This window comes from Phaethon lepturus, unplaced genomic scaffold, assembly GCF_000687285.1.
Source record: "Phaethon lepturus isolate BGI_N335 unplaced genomic scaffold, ASM68728v1 scaffold10151, whole genome shotgun sequence".
In the NCBI taxonomy this organism is placed as follows: Eukaryota; Metazoa; Chordata; class Aves; order Phaethontiformes; family Phaethontidae; genus Phaethon; species Phaethon lepturus.
The window spans coordinates 13,096-32,292 of record NW_010518448.1 but is presented as its reverse complement, the minus strand read 5'-3'; the positions used below and the strand labels follow the sequence as shown (position 1 = coordinate 32,292).

General features: G+C 38.8%; 1 protein-coding gene across 1 annotated transcript in view; it reads left to right on the top strand.

Annotated features, from left to right (window-relative positions):
• SV2C (synaptic vesicle glycoprotein 2C) overlaps window positions 1-11,798 on the top strand; it is a 77,554-nt gene extending 65,756 nt beyond the window's left edge. The window contains exons 10-12 of the mRNA XM_010296740.1: window positions 371-574; window positions 1,479-1,638; window positions 11,615-11,798. Of these exons, the coding sequence (XP_010295042.1) occupies window positions 371-574; window positions 1,479-1,638; window positions 11,615-11,798 (548 nt within the window). The remainder of the gene's footprint in view (window positions 1-370; window positions 575-1,478; window positions 1,639-11,614) is intronic.
• Window positions 11,799-19,197: the final 7,399 nt, after the last annotated feature.

The window sequence follows — 19,197 nt, the reverse complement described above, 5'->3', positions numbered from 1 at the left end:
AAAGAGTGTCTGGTGTGGAAGCAGAAGGTCTGATACCGAGCAAGACCAAGTGATAGAAGTTTTTATGTGCTTTTTATGCAAGACGAGCTGGTGCTGAAAGGCCTTAACCAAATACAGTCCAATCAGAGCTGAAATACATTAATATAACTTGCTTAATTCCAGGCCTTAGTTGCTCTTTTTCATGAGCTTTGCATATTTTTCTATTAAGATAAAAAAGTATCAAAATTAACAGCAATAACTAGTGCCATTATATGAAGGAGTGAGAGCTCTGAGTTGTCATTAAAGTTGCCTAAACTTGAAATGTTTTTAATCAAAAGCTGCACATGGAGTCAGCTGTTAGCTGAAATGTTTCTTTTTCTTCTTTCCACAGATCTCGAGAAATATAAATTTGTTGACAGTGAATTGATAAATTGCACATTTTTCCACATCAGGACAGGCTGCCAGATTTCTTTCGATGACGACTACAGTGCCTACTGGATTTACTTTGTTAATTTCCTCGGAACTTTGGCAGTGTTACCGGGGAATATTGTGTCCGCTCTCCTGATGGATAGAATTGGACGGTTAACGATGCTAGGTAGGGTCTTCACGTTAAAATGAGGAACAACACCAAAACCTAAAGCTCTCCTGATAAAGTAGCATGTTCTTTTCTTAAAGGACTTGGTTCAGAGAGCCGCAAAACATTCTTTCTGCAGGTAATTCATTTACGCAGCATCAGAAGTGCTGTTTTAAAAAAAACCCCAATTCAGAAACTCTGGGGACAAAGGGTTTTATAACCAGTTCTGCTAGGCCAGATTATCAGTCATTGCTCTTCCAACACTGATATTACAAATTGGTTATTTAGGCATTTGGGATGAGATTTTGGAGAGTGCTGACCATTGGCTTGGTTTGGCTTTGCTCCAGCTGAAAGGAAAGCGAGGTGTGCACAGGTGACCCTCAGCCTGTGGAGCAGCTCCTCAGAAGAGTCAACAGTCCTTTGTCTGTTTTCCATTTTGCAAAGTGACACAGTTGAAAGATATCTCCTGTGGATTATCTGCAACATCAAAGCTGTTTTCAATTTACTTATATAACTATGTGGTAGTTCATTGTGTTAATTTTTCTCTACATAAATGCAATTTCCAGTAAGTGTTTTTATTGTTATGATATATGAACAAGTTTCATGTAATTGCAGAAGATGATTAATAAGGAAGAATAAAGGTAATTTTCCCCGGGCAGCTTGCTTTGGGAGTTCAGAGACAGTTCCAGCTTAACAGTTTATGATATATCTTAATATTTGAGGAGTTATGTTTGTTTTCTATGAGCCCCTTACAATATTTGTCTGCCTGAGTGGTCTTACCAGCAGAAGAGGTGTCTTTAATTTTTAATTCAAATACATGGGTCAGTTATTTAGCTACACTGTGTGAATAGAAACGTTAGACAAAACAAAGACCGTTTTTTAATACAGCTCCACTTCACGTCCATTTCACCTGTCTCGCACCCAGGTGGTTCCATGGTTCTCTCTGGCATCAGCTGTTTTTTCCTGTGGTTTGGGACCAGTGAATCCATGATGATAGGTATGCTCTGCCTCTACAACGGCCTCACCATTTCAGCCTGGAACTCGCTAGATGTCATTACTGTGGAGTTGTATCCTACAGACAGAAGGTATGTGCAGATACACCTACCCTAACCTCACTGACACTGTCTTTATGTACCAGCAGAAATGGTAGATAGAAATGGTTACATACAAGCTTTACAGCAGTAGTCATGTTTTGTGGACTGAACAAATAGTTTGTCTTATGAACAGCAAGGGGCAAATTGAGATTTTTTTGAGCTCTTTGGTATGTATTTTTCATCAAATACTACATAATCAGGAAAAAACCACAAATGTCGTTTCATATGAAAAATGAAGGCCTAACTGCTACTCTCATTTAAAACACAGCTAATGAGTAGTATTTCTGAAAACAGTAACGGAGTATTTCTGGGTTTCCCCGAGTGCCCCTGGCTATGAAGGCAGTAGTTGGTCCAAAACAGCCATATAGCTGCATTTGTCTGTTGGCTGTGAAATGGCGCGGATGATAATAAAAATCACTGTCTGGAGCTGAACAGCATCTTCTGGAAGAGATTGTGGGCTTGAACCATGCTGAGCTGCTAATCAGGCTGCTGTGCCTTGGTATGCAGGGTCACTAGGAGTGTACATATCTCCGCCGATACAAAAATGTCTCAGGCACTGCTCCTGATTCCTCATGGCTCCTGCAGGAAAGCTCAGGACAACTTTCGTGTCCTGCAAGCACAGGAGGGTTTTTTCGTATACAGCGTACTTTTTAGTACTGATGTTATGTCACTGAATGTGCTGAAGGAACAACAGCCAAGTCATATGCTGTTGTATGCTGAGGGTAAAAATTTGAAATCTGCATTTTCTTTAATATACTGGGATATTTCTCCCCCCTCCCCTCCTTTTTTATGTAAAATAGCCCAGATGCCTGCCAATGGACAGTGTGTCCTTTCTCCTGTCACAGTACTATTCATTATGTCATCCACTAGAAGTTTCAAATATAATGAAAAATATTTCCAGTTTATAAACATGTGATGACTTGCTGGCAAGTCTTAAGTTTTTGGACAGAGGTGCATCTGGCTTTAGTATTGTCCATCAAGAGAGGAAGACTGTAGACTGGCTTCTCTGTTTATTTTTCGTTGGCATTTTAAAAATAAAAGCCTCTTCACACAAGAAGTTGATGTCCATTGTTGTGGTTGTATCAAATAACCATACTCGGCTACTTACGGATCCAAAGCACTAACCTTTAATATTAAGCACTACTGTTTTTATTATACTTCAGGAAATTGCTCATCTGGCAAGAATTATTCCGTCATCCAAACTCTATGTTGTAATTCTAATAAATATCCTTTAGAAATAGCCATCTTTTTGGTGTTCCTGAATGTAACAACCAGAAATATCTTCTTAAAATGAAGTAAAGAAAAATAATTGGAAAAGCCATTGATGTTAATGGAAGCAAAAATAATCATCATTACTAGGAATGGTAAAAGGAATGTAACTGATACCTATTTTAGAGCTTCTGTATTTGTAGCTAATACTTGTTTTTAATAGCTTCTGCTAGCTTTGGGATTGTAGCAAGTTCTTCCCCATTGTTCTTTTTTAAAAAGTTTATGTGTGCAATAATAGCTATCTGGAATTCCACCTCAGAAATTTACTTGCAACTGGGTTGCTGGAATTTTTGCAACTACTCAGGTAGAAAACTTATCACTTTATATTGCCATTATAAAAAGGCATATAGGCCGTATCTACCTGTGCCAAGAAAGACATTGCTGGTATATAATGTAGGTGAGATTTTTTCCCTAAAGTTCCAAAAGCAATGGAACCATCACTGCCAGTTATTGCCAGCTGGATTATAAGGAAACAAGCAATTCTAGAAGTTACTTCCTAGACATGTTTTTTTTAGACTGGGGAAAATCTTCTTCATGTTTCATAGAACTATTTGAAAATTCTATGTGCAGGAACTCAAATAACTTGTTTTCCATGCTTTTTTCCCTGGCATTCTTTTATCCAGACCAGCTACAGTTTAACAGCCACCATTGCCCACCTCTGATGGTCCTGTCTTTCCTTCTAAGACTCCTCTGATCTCCATAGCCTGGTACAACTTGCCACAGTTTGCTGGGAATACCCAGGTTCTGCAAGAAGCTGTAGGGCTGAAGAGCCTTTCCAGGCACATATGATAGATGAAGCTGCCCGATCCGTTTTAGCATACAAGGTCCTTCATGCATAAGATGATGTCCCCTTTCACGTTAACACTGCATCCAGAGTGAATCTGGTCCTAAAACTGGCTTCCAGTTTCCCCTCAAAAGGCAATCTAGGCACAACAACTTTGCTCACTGTCTCTGTTTTACTATTCCAATAAGTACTTTTTCCCTACTCCCAACCAGTGAAATGACCACAAACCAGTAGCAAAGCGCAGCTGGACGTTGGGCTGGAAGAAAAGTGTGTGGAAAGAGGCCACTTCATGCTACCATGCACAGGAGACCAGCTGGGCAGCCCCTCCTTTTCCTCCTTCGCAACTCCTCTTGGAGACCAGCCAGTTGCCAAACCACTGGGGCTTTGCCCAGTGTCATGCAGGGTAGTACAAAAGGTGTTTCATAAATTGTACTCCAGGTTATTTAGGGATCATACTGGCTTTTTGCCAGGTAGGGGTGTGGTGAACAATTGGGAGGTATGCAGTGTATATGACACATGGCACACATTTCAGTTTCCTCTTCATCAGCTGCCCGCAGGGCAAAGTTAAGGTTTCTTCAAAATCTGAGCAGATTTGGGTTCTGTATGCATTCACACTCATCTACCTATTTACTTTTTAATTTACTAATGCCTGGATTTAAGGTAATTAAGTAGTTTGTCCTAAATTTGAGATTACTACTTTCAAATTTTATGCCATATTAGCATAGGTTTTGCCTGCGTATTCTTTATAAAATCTCGGTTGATTTTGCACAACTGCTGAAATAAGAGGTGTTAGAGACTGTATAGATTTCAAATGGTTCTCGAGTAGGTGATGAAGTTGTGTTAAAAGGTGAAGATATATTACTACTGCTAGTCATAGGTAGGTTTGTGTCTTCCAGGTGACACACATGGTGTTAACAAATATTCATTTGATAATATTATTTATGGTTTTTTACTTTTCAATACAGAACTTTTAAAGGACACTCATGATGACTAGCTATAAACTAGCCTATTTCCAACAAGCAGGTTCATTAATCCAGCTCCACAATGTAAAGAACTTGTATTAACTCACCTTCTGTCTCATTTCTCTTTTCTCTTGTCTTTTGCCTTATCTTCTTAATGGCTTCTGCTACTCTGGACTGCTCAGCAGTCAGCAGGTTCAGGAAAGTCTCGGGTTGGTTGTGACCCTCTTAAGGGCCAAACCAAACTATTCCATAACCATGGAAGCTCTGCTTTGAAGGAGAGATATTAAACATCTTGTGAACGTTGTTGGGTGCTCCTAGAGCGCTTTCTTACTCTTTCATAAACTTTCCATATTTTCCAAACACTGCTTTGAAAGGAGGTGATGTAGAAATTGAGGCACAGAGGGAAAAGATATTGTTAAAACTAACTTTACATGCCCAGTTTGACATGTGTGGTACCAACAACCCCAGTCACTGAGCATTTTAGGAGAGGGAATGGGCTGAAAGTGTAACTTCCCCTGCAGCTGTAGGTGCTCAGCACTTCTGCCACACAAACCTGGAGGTGCCAAGCCAAGCACCCAGAAGATGTGACATGCGTACTTAATGACCACTTAGCTTTAAGTGACTTGCTTGCATCACACATGCATTCTGTGGCAGGGGCATGCACTGTATCCGTTCTCCTGACAGCACTCAACTACCTTAACCACAAGATTGCTTTCTCATCTTGCAGTCCCAGCCTTATTCACAGCACACCTTACAGCTGCTGCAGCAGATGAGGGAAACTCAAGTTTTCTTTACTACATTTATGTTTTACCCCTCAAGCTCTCTTTGTTCTGTGCATTGGCAGAGTCATGTGGAAACAAAATATTGTGTGATGAGGTAATTATGGCTTGTGTTGTAGTGCATGTGCCCAAGAGGTTTGCAGTAACATTGCACAGTTTCCTAGCTCTACTTGTAATATAAAATGAATGGAAGAGAGTTAAAATTCTCTGAAGAAGTAACATTTAGGAGATCTTTATGACTTTAAAATGCAATTGTTACTTTCACATAAATTATAAATATCTTCTTGTGAACTAACTTGGGAAGCACCAACTTTATAAGCCAGGACTTTTGTTACGGAGTGCACACAGCAAATAAGCCAAACCTAAACAGAAAGTGGAATAGAAATAGATCATCTCCTGCAGAGTAAATCAAGGTCAGATTGCATCAGATAACCAACAATTCATCAGTTTTACTACAGCTGCCAGACATCTGGGTTTGAATCTTGGCCAAGAATATTTAGAATTCAAGGTGTGCTATAAAATGAAGTCATCCTGTTTTGCCTTTTTTTAATACCTGAGAAATAAGTTCATAAGAGTTTGGTCATAATTAAGAAGCAAGTCACCTATCTTCAGTTCATTATATTTATCTTTTTCTCATTTTCTTGAGCCCTGAGAATCTATCCCCAGGGTAATAAACATTATTCACAGGGTATCTTATGTCCAACTTTTTATTGTTGTGGCTGTCAGAAGAGAAGTTTTCTGTTCTTTTAAGTCATAACAGCAGTCATCAACTTACAGTAGACTTCCTGACAGCTATTTTCTACTGCCATCCTGTGGATGTGGTTCAACAGCATTTTGTTGAAATTTCATGTTAATGTTTTTAAGGAATGACATGCTGGACCAATGCGATGCCTCAGGCAGTAGGCCAAGACAGGAAGGCAAGTTCCACAGTTTTGCTTTCACACCACGTGCTGTAATAGGCCAGGCTCTGATACGCATCTTGGTACTCATTTTTTGAAAGATTTTTAAAGGTCTGGAAAATTGTCCATAATACATTCAGAATGCCTGTTTTCATAGCCTTTCCATATTATCAACACCCACAAAAGTGGTATTCAGAGTTTTTTGTGAAATGCTGGACGGGTTCAGCACTAGCTCTGGCAAGAAGGTTATCAAATATCTGTGCTACAGATTTAGTAGCACTCCATTGCAGGACAATGAACTTTTTAGGTGCTCTGACTATCAGCAACGCAAAAATGGGTCTGAAGTATTTTATGTAGGAATATAAGCACCTGGTCTAAGAAGGAGCATATGTGGCAACCAGGAAACAAGCTCTTTTAATCTAAAGGCTTGGATAATTCCTCTATTTTTAACTGTTTGGACTCTTGCCATTTTTCTTTGGGGCTTGGGTGAAAGGAAGCTGAGTGGGGGTTTTGTCACAGCTTTCCCAGCAGCAGAAGTAAAATACATTGGGGAAAATTCCTTTTCTCTAACATCCAGCTTTCTCTCAGACCTGACACTTTTTAGGACTTTCACATTTTTTCTCCTATCAATACCAAAATCTGTAATTTTTGTTTTTTTAAGGCAATCCCAAGTTGATTCACCAGCATTATCTTACTGATGTGTCTGAGGGTTTTATTGACATTCTCTAGCTGGACAAGGGATTATTACTGCCTAACTCTCTTGACCAATAATAAGGATTGTTCATGGTGTCAAAAAGACATTTTTGTGCCAGTGCTTTGCCCAGTAACTAATCAACATAACGGAAATTGGTGTATATAGTAATGGCCTTATGCCTTTGGAATTTTTCACTTAATTCATTCATGATGCTGAGATGACACATCACATATCTTTGATCATTTGCAGACTTTCTGTATGCTCTAGCACTTTCCTGAAACACTGTAGCAAAGACTGTATTAGTACTGCAAGAGACTATGCTTGTATATGTACGTGAATTGCAGCATATTTATTGCCTGCTATTTTTACTCCCCTTCATTCAGTAGAATTAATTATGAATTAAGGCATGAATTAATACAGTTTTTAGCCTATTTGAATCACAAACACTGTTCTAAGAAAGGTGTTTAAAACCCAACAAGTCTGAATTTGGTATCACTAGAGCTCAACCATTTGCTCAATGACTTCATTCTGACTACTAGTACACAACAAATTCACATTCAAACACAGTATTAAAATTGAAGGATAGGGAGGCAGAAGGTTGAACAGTGACAATGCTTTTCAGGTACAGGTCGCAACAATATTTTACTTAAGCCTGTGAAAATCTTACTGTTCCTGCCAATGATGTGCATATTTTAGGCAAAAGGACATGCCTGAAAACTGCTTAAAGATCAAAAGATTGCACTTCTGCTGAGTTTTCACTTTGTATCATCAGGACAGCCAAAAGCTGTAAAAATGGGCTTACTTTGTTTTACTCTTCTTTGTTTATAGTTTGATAACATTAATGGGACTAGTCTAATAACGACTTCTTACAATTGGAAAAATTTAGTAAGTCAATTTTACAAAGCAGAACTCGTTTTTCAGTGCCAACAAATTACCTTAATTTTGCTCAGATATGAGAGATATTGTATTATGAAATTACTTTAGTAATATGAATTACTATAAAATTATAAAATTCCCCCACTGGGAAAGGGGGAGAGTGAGTAATTGCTGGCTGGGGCTAAACCATTATAATCTTAATACGGCAATCTTGGGTATATAATTTATAATAGATCTAGATCACAGTGGCAGCCCTGAAGGTGCTATCTGTAGAGCTCAGCACATGAAAAGAAATGGTCAAAATTGCTCAGAAAATTAGTTCAGACTCTTGTTATAACTGGTTAATATAAGCAAATACCATCTGTGAAACAACTTACCTTTATAAGGCAGTGTAAAACAGCACTGAATAGAAGTAAAGCATCCCCATATGTTTTGCACTATTGCCTTTCCAAGATTTCCTGCCTGTATCTATCCAAATTTGCTTTAGCTAGACCTACGTATTCTTTGGGGAGTTCTGGTATCTCTGTGAATATGCTGAGGCTGTTGATGACTAAGTGTCTGTTTTCTCTATGTGAACACTTGTTTTTTCTTGTTACTGTTATTTGGGGGCAAGTTTGGTTTTACGTCAGTACTGGCAGCCAAAGAAATCGTATTGACATGTGCAGACACTGATCACAACCAGTCACTACCATAACTTCAGAAATACTTTCTGCGCGTAAACGAGGCCGAAGTTAGAACAGTTCTGACTTTTTTCCTCTCCTTCTTCCCCTGACTTGTTCAAAATAGCTGCAGCCTGTTAGGATCCTATCACAAAATCTCTGTTTTCCGAGCTGGCTGTGCTGTCTTTAACCTCTTCCTACCTGTTTGTGACAAAGTTTGTTTTACCACAGTCTTTTCTCTTCACACTCCTCCTTCCTATGGGCACTCTCCTTCACCCTAGAAGATGCGCCAGTCTGGACCTCCTTCCCTCTCAAGAGGTTCTCCCTGTTCTGGTCATCTTCCCCCAGATACTCTTCTGATGCTCTGTTTCATCTGCCCCTGCAGTACAGACATTTCTGTGGTAGAGATATGATCTTCTTACAGGCTTTGAAAAATTACTCCAGTAGGGTGGCTCTTTGCTGCTTCCTTCAGTGCATCTCCTGGTCCTCCTTTGGACTGATTCCTCCAAAAGTCTGCCTTAGAAAAGACAAGTTTTAACCTTCTCATTTCTCCTCTGAGTAAGGCATTTTCAAGGAGCTGCTGCAAATCTTTCTCTGTCAAAGCTCCACAAGCAACACTTCCAAAGTTTCCTTATCTGCTCTCAGCATTGTGCTCTCAGGCAGCCCTAACTGGTCTGCGCTGTAAGACAGCAGAGCATGCAATTTTGGAGATGGTTATCTCCAGGACGTTCATGTTCAGCTTTTCTTGGCAATAAGCAGTATGTAAAAGTACTGCGGGCTTAATCAAATTTAGGGAAAAAAAAAAAAAAAAAAAGCAAGGGCTTTGAACATTCAGGAGGCGTATCTGAGTCTCTCTACAGTGTTTCTGGGTAGTTTCTGATCTGCCATCATAATGACCTGTCTCTCCTCCCTTAGATATCGCTGATACTTATTGTCTTGCAGTATCTGGATTGGTGCCACGTTTTGCACAAAGAGGAATTATGATTACTTCAGGCAAAATAATAATTACTTTGCTAAATCTGAGGTATTTTAAAGAGACCGAAACACTACTGTCAATTGCAAGAGACATATAGTCAAACTAATAATAAATTTATTATTACTATAATCACCCAGCAAAACAAACTAACTTGTGTCTTGTCCTGGGGTCAGAAAAGCCATATAATACATGGAGCTGACACTGGAACAGTAAGTACCAACTGCTCTGATTTTACTTCCACAATGTTTTAGGCAAAGAGGTTTGACTTTGATCTGCAAGTATGGACAAATGAATATTTAACATTAATGGAAAAAACCCTAGTCTGTTTCATGTCTTAATTCTGTTCTGCAAACATCCTTTTAACTGATTTAAGAATTTGACAGTTAAAGTACCATTACTTCAAATTAGCACATTTCTGAAACTTGCTCAGATTCTGGAGTTGGCTCTGTGGGTTAACTAGAGTTCTGCTTCTTAGAGCAAACTAGAGCAATTTAGAAGCATACCAGAAGGATCTAGACCTACCGCCATCATTCTTTTGGTGCATGTCCTCAAATATACCAGGACTGGTATAATACTGAAGCACAGCATGACACATAGGACAGTCCTGAAACCCCCTATGTCCTGGTCAACTATACTAGACAGAAGCTTTTGCTTCGCTCCCAGTATAAGGATGCCGATGGGCCTGACTGATCAGCAATAGTGCTGATATCCAGTGGCCGAATTTGCAGAAGAGCAGAAGAGGTGAACTACTGACACTCTGGGCTGTTGGTTGAGAGAGAGGATCTCTACTCCCTTGATACCATGGTTTGCTGCTATGAAAATAAAAAAAATAGTTCTATGAATAACACTGAGAGTTTATGTCCTTGCTCTCAGCTGGGATCAAGTCTGCGTACTTCAGGTTGATTCTCTGGGCTACTCTGTAGGAGCTCCAGTAAAAGTTTCTCAAACTTACTTCCTAGGGATTCAGGCTACATCTGAGCACAGGACTTCTTCCTTTCCTTGCTCTTCAGTACAGTAACTAGGGCTCTTTTTTAGTCACTCAGCCCGTTAGCTTTTCTGTTAATCTGTGCTGTTTAGACTGGGACGGTTTTCCTTCTAATGACAGTATTTCATATTAATAAAAAAGAAACATTTTGCTCTGAAAAGAGGTTTCTATCCTCCTGATTCTTATTATTTTATACCAGTCAGCACAGTGTGAGATCTGCATAGTCCTTCTCTCTTTTGCTTCTAAGAGATTTGAGAAATGTCAGAGATTCTGCTATTTGTACAGATTGTTAGGACACTTTTGGTAGGACAAGGTTATTCCTGCAACTGTGAATCATGGAGTCATGTCAAAACACGATTTATTAAAATGATGGCAGTTTGCATAATACATCTATGCAGGGATTACCAAACATCTAAAATACTTAACCCAGACTACTAAAATCACAGCACTGCAATGCAAAAGCCACTCAGAGTTGCCCGGGCTGTACTTTCCAGATGCCACAATAGTTGGCAATCTATTTCCTTTCCCTTTTTTCCAAAGTTTCTCAGATATCTCTTCTGCACCAACCAGGGTTGTTTTGTGCCCTATTGTCTTTTGCTCTAAGTGACAAACATTTGTTATTTTTGGAGGTCTCATTATCCTTTTGAAAAAGCACTGCTTGAACCTGTAAGAAATCTATTTCTCTTTAGTACCCCAAGATGATCATTCTTTTATCTGGGTGACTTATTTCCCAAATCACCAAGTAGCTCTCAAAAGATTTCCCACCTTCTGTCTCCCAATCCAGCATTGTAAGTGTTACTGAATTTCCATTTACAAGTCCTTTGTTCTACTGCACAGGTGTAAAGTTACCTGTTCAGTCGTTCATTTCACATTTTGGTCCCTGAGGCAGCAGAATGAATTTGCCTCAATAAAATGCTGTAGCAGCTGAGCTTTGATTTCCTATTATAAAGACAAGCAGAGAATCCTTGTTGCCATAATTCTGTTTAAAATATAGGGCCTATACTGATTTATTCCCACTGAGAGTTTGTCTCAAAGGCTTTACTCTTTCACCCATTTTTTAACTTTCTTCTGTTTTCTCTTCTAGGGCAACAGGCTTTGGCTTTTTGAATGCACTGTGCAAAGCTGCAGCTGTACTTGGAAACTTAATATTCGGTTCCCTTGTTGGTATCACCAAAGCAATCCCTATTCTCCTTGCTTCTACTGTTCTGGTTTGTGGAGGTCTGGTAGGACTTCGGCTTCCCGACACAAGAACCCAGGTGTTGATGTAACTGGAAAAAGCCATTTACTATTTATTTCCTTCTTCGTACAAATGTCAACTCTCCTGACTGATGGTACAAAGGCTTCAGATTCTCAATGCTTAGTACAGTACTCAGATGTCAGAAACCAAACCCAAAAAATGTTTTGAAGTGGCAGAGGTTTAGAAAACTCTGTATGAAAATTTTAAATTTCGCTTTTATTTGCTTGCATACATTGCTATTCAAAACCACTTAACTTCAAACTGCAAAGCTACCTCTTAAAACTTTCAGTGACATGTCCAGGAAGGTAAAAACCATACTGATAATTCGATACTTAAAATGCAAGCAATCATATTATTTAATAATACATGCTAAATTTGGCTATGGCGTTGTGAGCCTTTGTAACAGCACAGACATGCAAGTCAATTACAGAGAATGTTGACATTACATGTATCAATACAAGGAGTATTAATTGGGGAAAATCTACAGACCACTTCAGTACTGAGAATACTGACTTTCTGCGGCTGTGCTTAGATGGTAAAAACTTGTGGCAATGCCTCTTCCTTGGGAAACTTTTTTAGGTAGATTCAATCTAAAATGGGGATAACTACACCTATATTTTCTGAGGAGAAGGCAACAGGTGCTGCAGGGAAATGAAAAGCCCATCTAAGTGAGCAGCAAAGAGAATAAAAAAATAAGCACTTTCACTCTTTGCTGCTGATCCTCCAGTAAAATTTTGTTTTCTTCTCACTTGTGGCATCTGGAGTATTTTTGCCATTTTAAAACAGTGGATATGTCTTGATCCAGGTGTGAATCAATGCAAATATTTATGTTGTTGTAATAATAAAGGAAGTTGTAATGTTGTAATGAATAAAGGAAGAATCAGGACAGTGTACCATATAAAAAGTAAGATGCTTTCAGAAAAGTTTGTTTGGTATTTACATTTCTAACACATTTTTTCTTGTCACAGAATGGTTATAAAAATATGTGGCTGTAGAATGCCACCTAGTAAATTTAGTCAGGTCATAACTTCAATATACGGTATTATGTAATTAAAATATCTTAAAGATTCTTTTTAATAATATCAAAACAAAGCAAAGCAATAATAAAAACCACCTTCATTATTTTCACAGTTTACAAAAACTTCTTTATATAACCAATTTCTCAGCAAATTTTTAATAGTTCTAGAGATATCTCACCATTTAACACTTTCAAACGTCTCTCTGAAAGGCCATTAAGAAAGAAGCCATGGCTAAGCTGCAAGGAGTGGTAATGTCTCTATTAGACCAAGTGCAAGGATGGAGAGTAAATGGTAGTAAATATATTCCTTCCAAGCCATATGCTGTGGACTGTTCTGGATTACAGTAAAGAGTTCCTCACCAGTCTTACTGCTCTGCAAAAGGCTATGGGGTCTCTTTAAAATGTTGGCATTAAAAATTAAATATAAATACATCTATAAAATTAGCAGACAAAAGGGGCATACCCTTTCATGACAGAAAATGGCATTGCTTTCAGTGGACCTAAGACAACTTGTGTCAGCTGATGAACTATCTGCAGTTTCAAGTTTCAAAGAATAAATTTGATATAAAACATAAAGTAAAATTTATCGGTATTTTTTCTAATTATGTCTGACAACATTCATTAGGTGGTTGAATCACTGCCAAAGAAATTAGGTTTTCAGATAAGGTCATCGTGTAGTAGGATTTTTTTTAAATTAATTTTTCTCTTGCTCACATATGTGAGCGTGGCTTGAGTAGCAGTATCTGTCACTGCCTTCTTTGTCAGTCATCATCTTAGTTGTATTGAAAGAGTCAATAAAAGTCCACATATGATCATTCACTGTATTTAAAGTTCACCGTTTAATTTACTGACTCTAGAAGTTACATTTTTTCAGTTATTAACAAATGTCTGTGCTACACATTGTAGCACAAAATGTTAGCCTAAGATGTGGTTTTCTGCTATTATCAAATAAGAAAAGTGGCTGAACTAAAAAAAAGCATGAGTATGGAAAACTAGTGGGCATAGTTGATAATTTAAATATGATAGAGTAAGAAACAAATTTTAGGAAGTGTGTTTATTTTGTAATATACACAGTCAAGATATTTGAGATGAAATATTTTATATTTAAATCTGACTTAAACATGTTTTTTAAATTTCTAAACTATGTTTTAAAAAAAGGAGGAAGAATTATTTTTCACCAAGTTCCAGGTTAAGAAAAAAATGCTGGCCTTAGTTTTGCATCTGTGTTTTTTGTCCACTAGTCATAGCCTTAATATTATTTCAAGTTTCTTTTCTCCAGGTAGAACTATATTTGAGACTTGTTTCTCAGTGCCATTCATTAGTAGCATGTGTCCATCTCCTTGTATGTACTGCACAACTTATTTTGAAATCTGAAGCCTCTGTACATGTTTGGAGTAAACATCAATACCAACGATAAAACATTACATTGTATTGCTATGCACTGTCCACTTAAAAGTAGTATGTTCTGTCCATCTCTATATGTAATTCCGAAGAACATCCAGGTCCAACACTTCATGCCACCTGACCAGTGTGGAGAAAATGGGCCACAACAAAACAAGGTTCAACTTTTGAGGGCTACAGTTCAAGGCTAACACACTAAAATCTTATTACATGTAAAGTTATGCTGTTTTCAATACTGGTTCTTATCCTAAATCCTGACTATATCATAAGTATGTGATTAAGTCTGGATGAAGTGGAATATAGCAACAACAGGAATTAGTAAAGATGAACGAAATTCCCAACTACATGGACCTTGCATGGCCTGGGATTAGAGTGAAAATCCTAAGATAGGAAAAGGAAAAAAAGAAGAATAGTGGGTAGGAAAGGGGAGAAAGAGTAAATGGAAGAGGTGAACAAAGAAAAAAACCCAAGAACGTTTTCAACATATTAACCAAACCTAAAGCTAGAATCTCCCATCATCAAAGCTGTTTGAACAACCAGTTGTTTGGGCTTGAGTGCAGTAAAGATTTCCCTTATAGAGACAAAAGAAGTGAATGCAATTTCAACCTGTAAGAGCTTCGTTAGACTGGTACAACCCGCAGGCCGGAACAGAAATACTGAAATCCGTGCAGATCTGGACAGAAATGTTACTTACGTTACAAGCAAAAGTGATTTGGCTGGTCTTTAGTGAATCTGTCTTTTTTTGCAGCTTCCAAAGTAATCTCAGGTAATAAATATTGGACAGTAGGAATTGCATTTCTTCTCTGTGTCTATTCACTTATATCTCACACAAAGAGTCACTTCATGGCCTGATACACCACAGAGAACCAAACTTGATATCATTTGTGTGTTAGAGCTATCAAACACATATAATCAAAACTACTTATTTGTCTGTTCTGGTCACTGAACTGCCTGACCACTAACTGGAAGCTCCTTTCAGTCTGAATTGAAGTAGAGTATAAGGCCTAGTGCTCCTCCCCTGTAAAGCTGAAAGGCTCATCCCAATGACAGCAATGACAAAAAAGTACAAAGGCCCCTGAAGATAGAGAAAACTGACAGCATTTTGAATAGTATTAACCATGATGGTCAACTACCTTAAAATTTGAAGTGTCTGCATAAGAGTACACATATTCTCACTTTTGGCAAAAAAATTTTAGTTTAATTAGTTTTACTCCTTACAGGTTGTCTGATAGTGGAACTTGATTTAGCAGACTCTTATTTCTTGAAAGCATCTTATTTGTTGTGTTTGTACATTTTAACCAGGTTGGCTATATTCATGTTACCACCTTGTTTGCTGGAAGCACCCACTGCAACAGTTGGCATGCATTGCATCAATTGCTGAGTATGGACTCCTAGCGAGGGAGCCAGGACTAGGTGTTCATGGTTTCTGGAGTGCTGAAGTGGATTGCTAATGAATGATATATCGGGAAGCCTTCTTCTCCTACGCTTGATTTTAGCCAGTGCCCTTCCAGAAGTGTATACTACAAAACTTTGACAGAGATGAAAAAGTGTTAGCCCTCCTTCATGATGGCTACAGTAGTCTACTCTTTGTTCATCATGTTAGAAAAGTGGGGCAAAGTAGGACTGCTAACTCAAGCTCTGCCCTCTTTTTCTTCATGCCATTCCATTCATTTACCAGAGGGTCAATCTTAAAGAAAGCCAAAATTCACTGCTCCTGCTCTCAGTTGCTTCTGACTTCACAGTAACATTCAGTAAGAAGGTTTGCCACTTACCTTTTGCAATTTGGCTATCCCTTTTTAAACCTAGGTGGAAAGCGAACTCTAAAGTCGTTCAGGTAATCTCACCCTTTTAAGGCAGCCAGACTCCACACTTCCCTACATATCCAGAAGGTTGAACCAACACAAGGAGGATTCTCCTCTCAGAATGGTCCTTATTGAGTTCCTTCTGCTGTGGGTGCAGGAATGGGGGAATCTTCTTGTCTGTACACCTAGCTCATCTCCATTTGGAGGAAATGTTATTCTCTGTTCTTGTTTTCTTTTTCTACCGCTACGGAGCCTTATCTTCGTGTAATTGCTCCTGAGGCACAACTGCTGATTCCAATTTTTAGCAGTATAATATAGTCCTCAGCCCCTCATATGGACAGCTTCTGTGTGCTGGGTTTTAGCTCTCTTCCCCATTGTGAGTTCTGAAACAATCTTCATTAAGTCAGAGAAAGATGTTTACATCCAGTCACAGCTCTTTACCTAAAGAAGATGGTATTGTGATAATACAACCTACAAACCATGTTTCCTGTTTAATAATCTGGAAATGCAATTGAAATTTGAGTCACAATGTTAAAAGATGAGTCCTTGCACTCAGGCAGGCAAAGACACAAGAGATGAAAACAGAAATGCTCCCTTCCTCTGGAGTTTTGAAAGAAAACACATGTTTGGTAATCATATTCTAGAAGAAAACACATCTGAGAGTCTGCTTTTCCTCTGCATTTTCTGCCTTCTTGTTCATTAAACTCACTGTAAAATATTAGGTATTTGTCTGAATTAGTACTTTCCAATGCTGCTCATTCAGGGAGAGACAGGCTTCTGCATGCAGTTTGGAGTCAAGGCAGGGATCAAGCAGTGATGTGGAATTAGAAAAGACATGCTAGCAAGGAAATCTGGAACCCAGTTCAGAACCTGAATTAAATAGAAATCACCAATTTTTAATGCTACTTGCAGATGTCCCTTACCTTCACTTAGCCTCATCCAGTCTACAAGAAGCCCATATGCTGAAATCAGCCTTGTTTTCTTTCTTCTAATGTTGACAACTTCAACCAAGTGATGCAAAATAGTTTTGTATCCATTATTGTTATCTGAATTTATTTTTGTTGCAGTGGTGAATACTGTACTTCTTCCTGCAAAGGAAGGATCCTTCAATATTTAGTCCTACTATAGATTTGTAAGATTATTATATAGAACTTCATCCACATTCAGAACCTTTCTTTGATGCAGTGACTTAGCATGTCAGAAACAGGAAAAAGGCAAAATGGGCCTGATTTACTTTTCTTATTGGATAGTAGGTTGAATTCTCTCCAAAGATGCCAGCCTGTAATACGTAGCCAAGCTTTCTAGCCCTTGGAGTGCACGCTGTCCGACTAAAAATGAATAAAGTAGTAATCATTGGCAGTCTCCTCCCGCAACATACACACAAGCTACATTTACTAGAACCAAAATTCTTAGGAAAAAATTGGGGAAAAATACAGGTGTAATTGCTTTCTGGGGTAAACAATCTTCCCTGCTTGAGCAAAGGTCTAGAACATGTCTCTCACTTCTGACCAGTACACAGTCCAATAACCAAAGATTGGAGATTACTTAACAACAGAAGTATTTGAATGAGGATGAACCGACACAAAAGTGTTGTCCTTTCCACACAGGGTATTCATGAATATCTATTTTAATGCCATGTAACTGAGAAGATTTGTAGAGATCTTGCCCCTACTCCGGCCATCAACACTTCTGAGCTGTAGCCAGACACATCAGTCTGCAAGTGAGAGAGAGAAATTGCTGGCAGGCTGGCTTTCATCACTCTCTCCGCAGCTAGCCACCTAAGCTCATTTCTCTTGGATCCTAAGGATCTGCTTTTCTGCTCAGCCTCCTACTTTCTAATTTCGGACATTTACCACCTGCCACTCAGTTTTCACCAGTAGTCCTGACCAAGCAAGTTGAAGCTACTTGCTGCTAACGGACAGCACTTAGAAGCCATCACAAGCACAGTACTTTGCAAGAGTCCAATGTCTTATATGTTGTTCCAGTTTCATCTGCTGTCTAGAGCTAGAGTTGTCACCTAGCATTTCTGTCTGATAATACTGCATGTTTTCTAACCTATAATACGTGTCTTCTATCCTCTTTATGTCTGCCTTGTAAACGTATGCCTGTCCCCCACTGGCTGTGTGATAAAATTCATTTGTGAATCTCATGTGGGCCTGTCTTACCCAGTTAAAAAGTGATCCTTCAATAGAAGAGGGTCAGGAAGAAATAACGAAATGGAATCAAATTAAATGCAAACCATAAAGAGTAAGATTTCAAGGCCTAGGATTCAATTATGTGTATTTTTGTCAGCTGTTTTCCTTAAGTACTAGCCTGCAGCTATATAATACTGTATATTGTAAAGAAGTATAACACAGTTAGAGGTGAATACTTACACAGACATGTGTGTCAGTGAGTATACACACATATACACACACACACACGTCCCTATAACACAGGTGGATGTAAGACTTACAAACCATATTCTCGTCTCATTCTCGATGATAGTGTCACTTTCTGCATTATGCATCATGCTTTGAACACATAACATCTGGCTCCCTTCCTGGTACAGAACCCTTTACTTCATGCACAAAACTGCTTGGATGCTAGGATTTGTTTTAGCTGGCCATTAGCTTTCAATCGTTGGAAGGGAACTCCTGAAATGGTCTGAAAAATGAGCTCTGGCTCAGCTGTAGCCTTCCCCCCACCGCTGCACTGTGCCAAACAGCGAGAGCACATCACGCAAAGGTACGGGTCGTCTTCCAGTGACCAGGAGACGGCACTCGCAGGTACATAAAATCCTGAAAGCTACGAATTTTGTCTCAGCTATGAGTCCTTCAGAATATTCCATGTGGATCTCAACGTGTTAAATTCTGTGCAACGTACGAGAAGATGTCCGTGTCTTCCTGTGTGGTGTGTTTTTCATCGTTTCTGCATACATAGCTGCTGTCGTTCTAGTAACGTGGCTAAACAATTGTTTGCTGCTGTTCTTATCAGCAATCTTTGACCAGCCTTAAAACAGAGCCATTGCCAGGGTGTCTTTCAATTAATGATTAACATCCACAGAGATTTTCTACAGTAATTAATGCTGTATAAAACAATTGCAGCCATAACCTGAGCAAATCCAGGGTGAAAAGAGCAGCACATGCACAGAGACCAGTGAGGGTGGGGAGAGCTCTTTCAAAAGCTCTGGCATCCGCTACCTTTCACCTTCCCTTTTTGCAGGACAT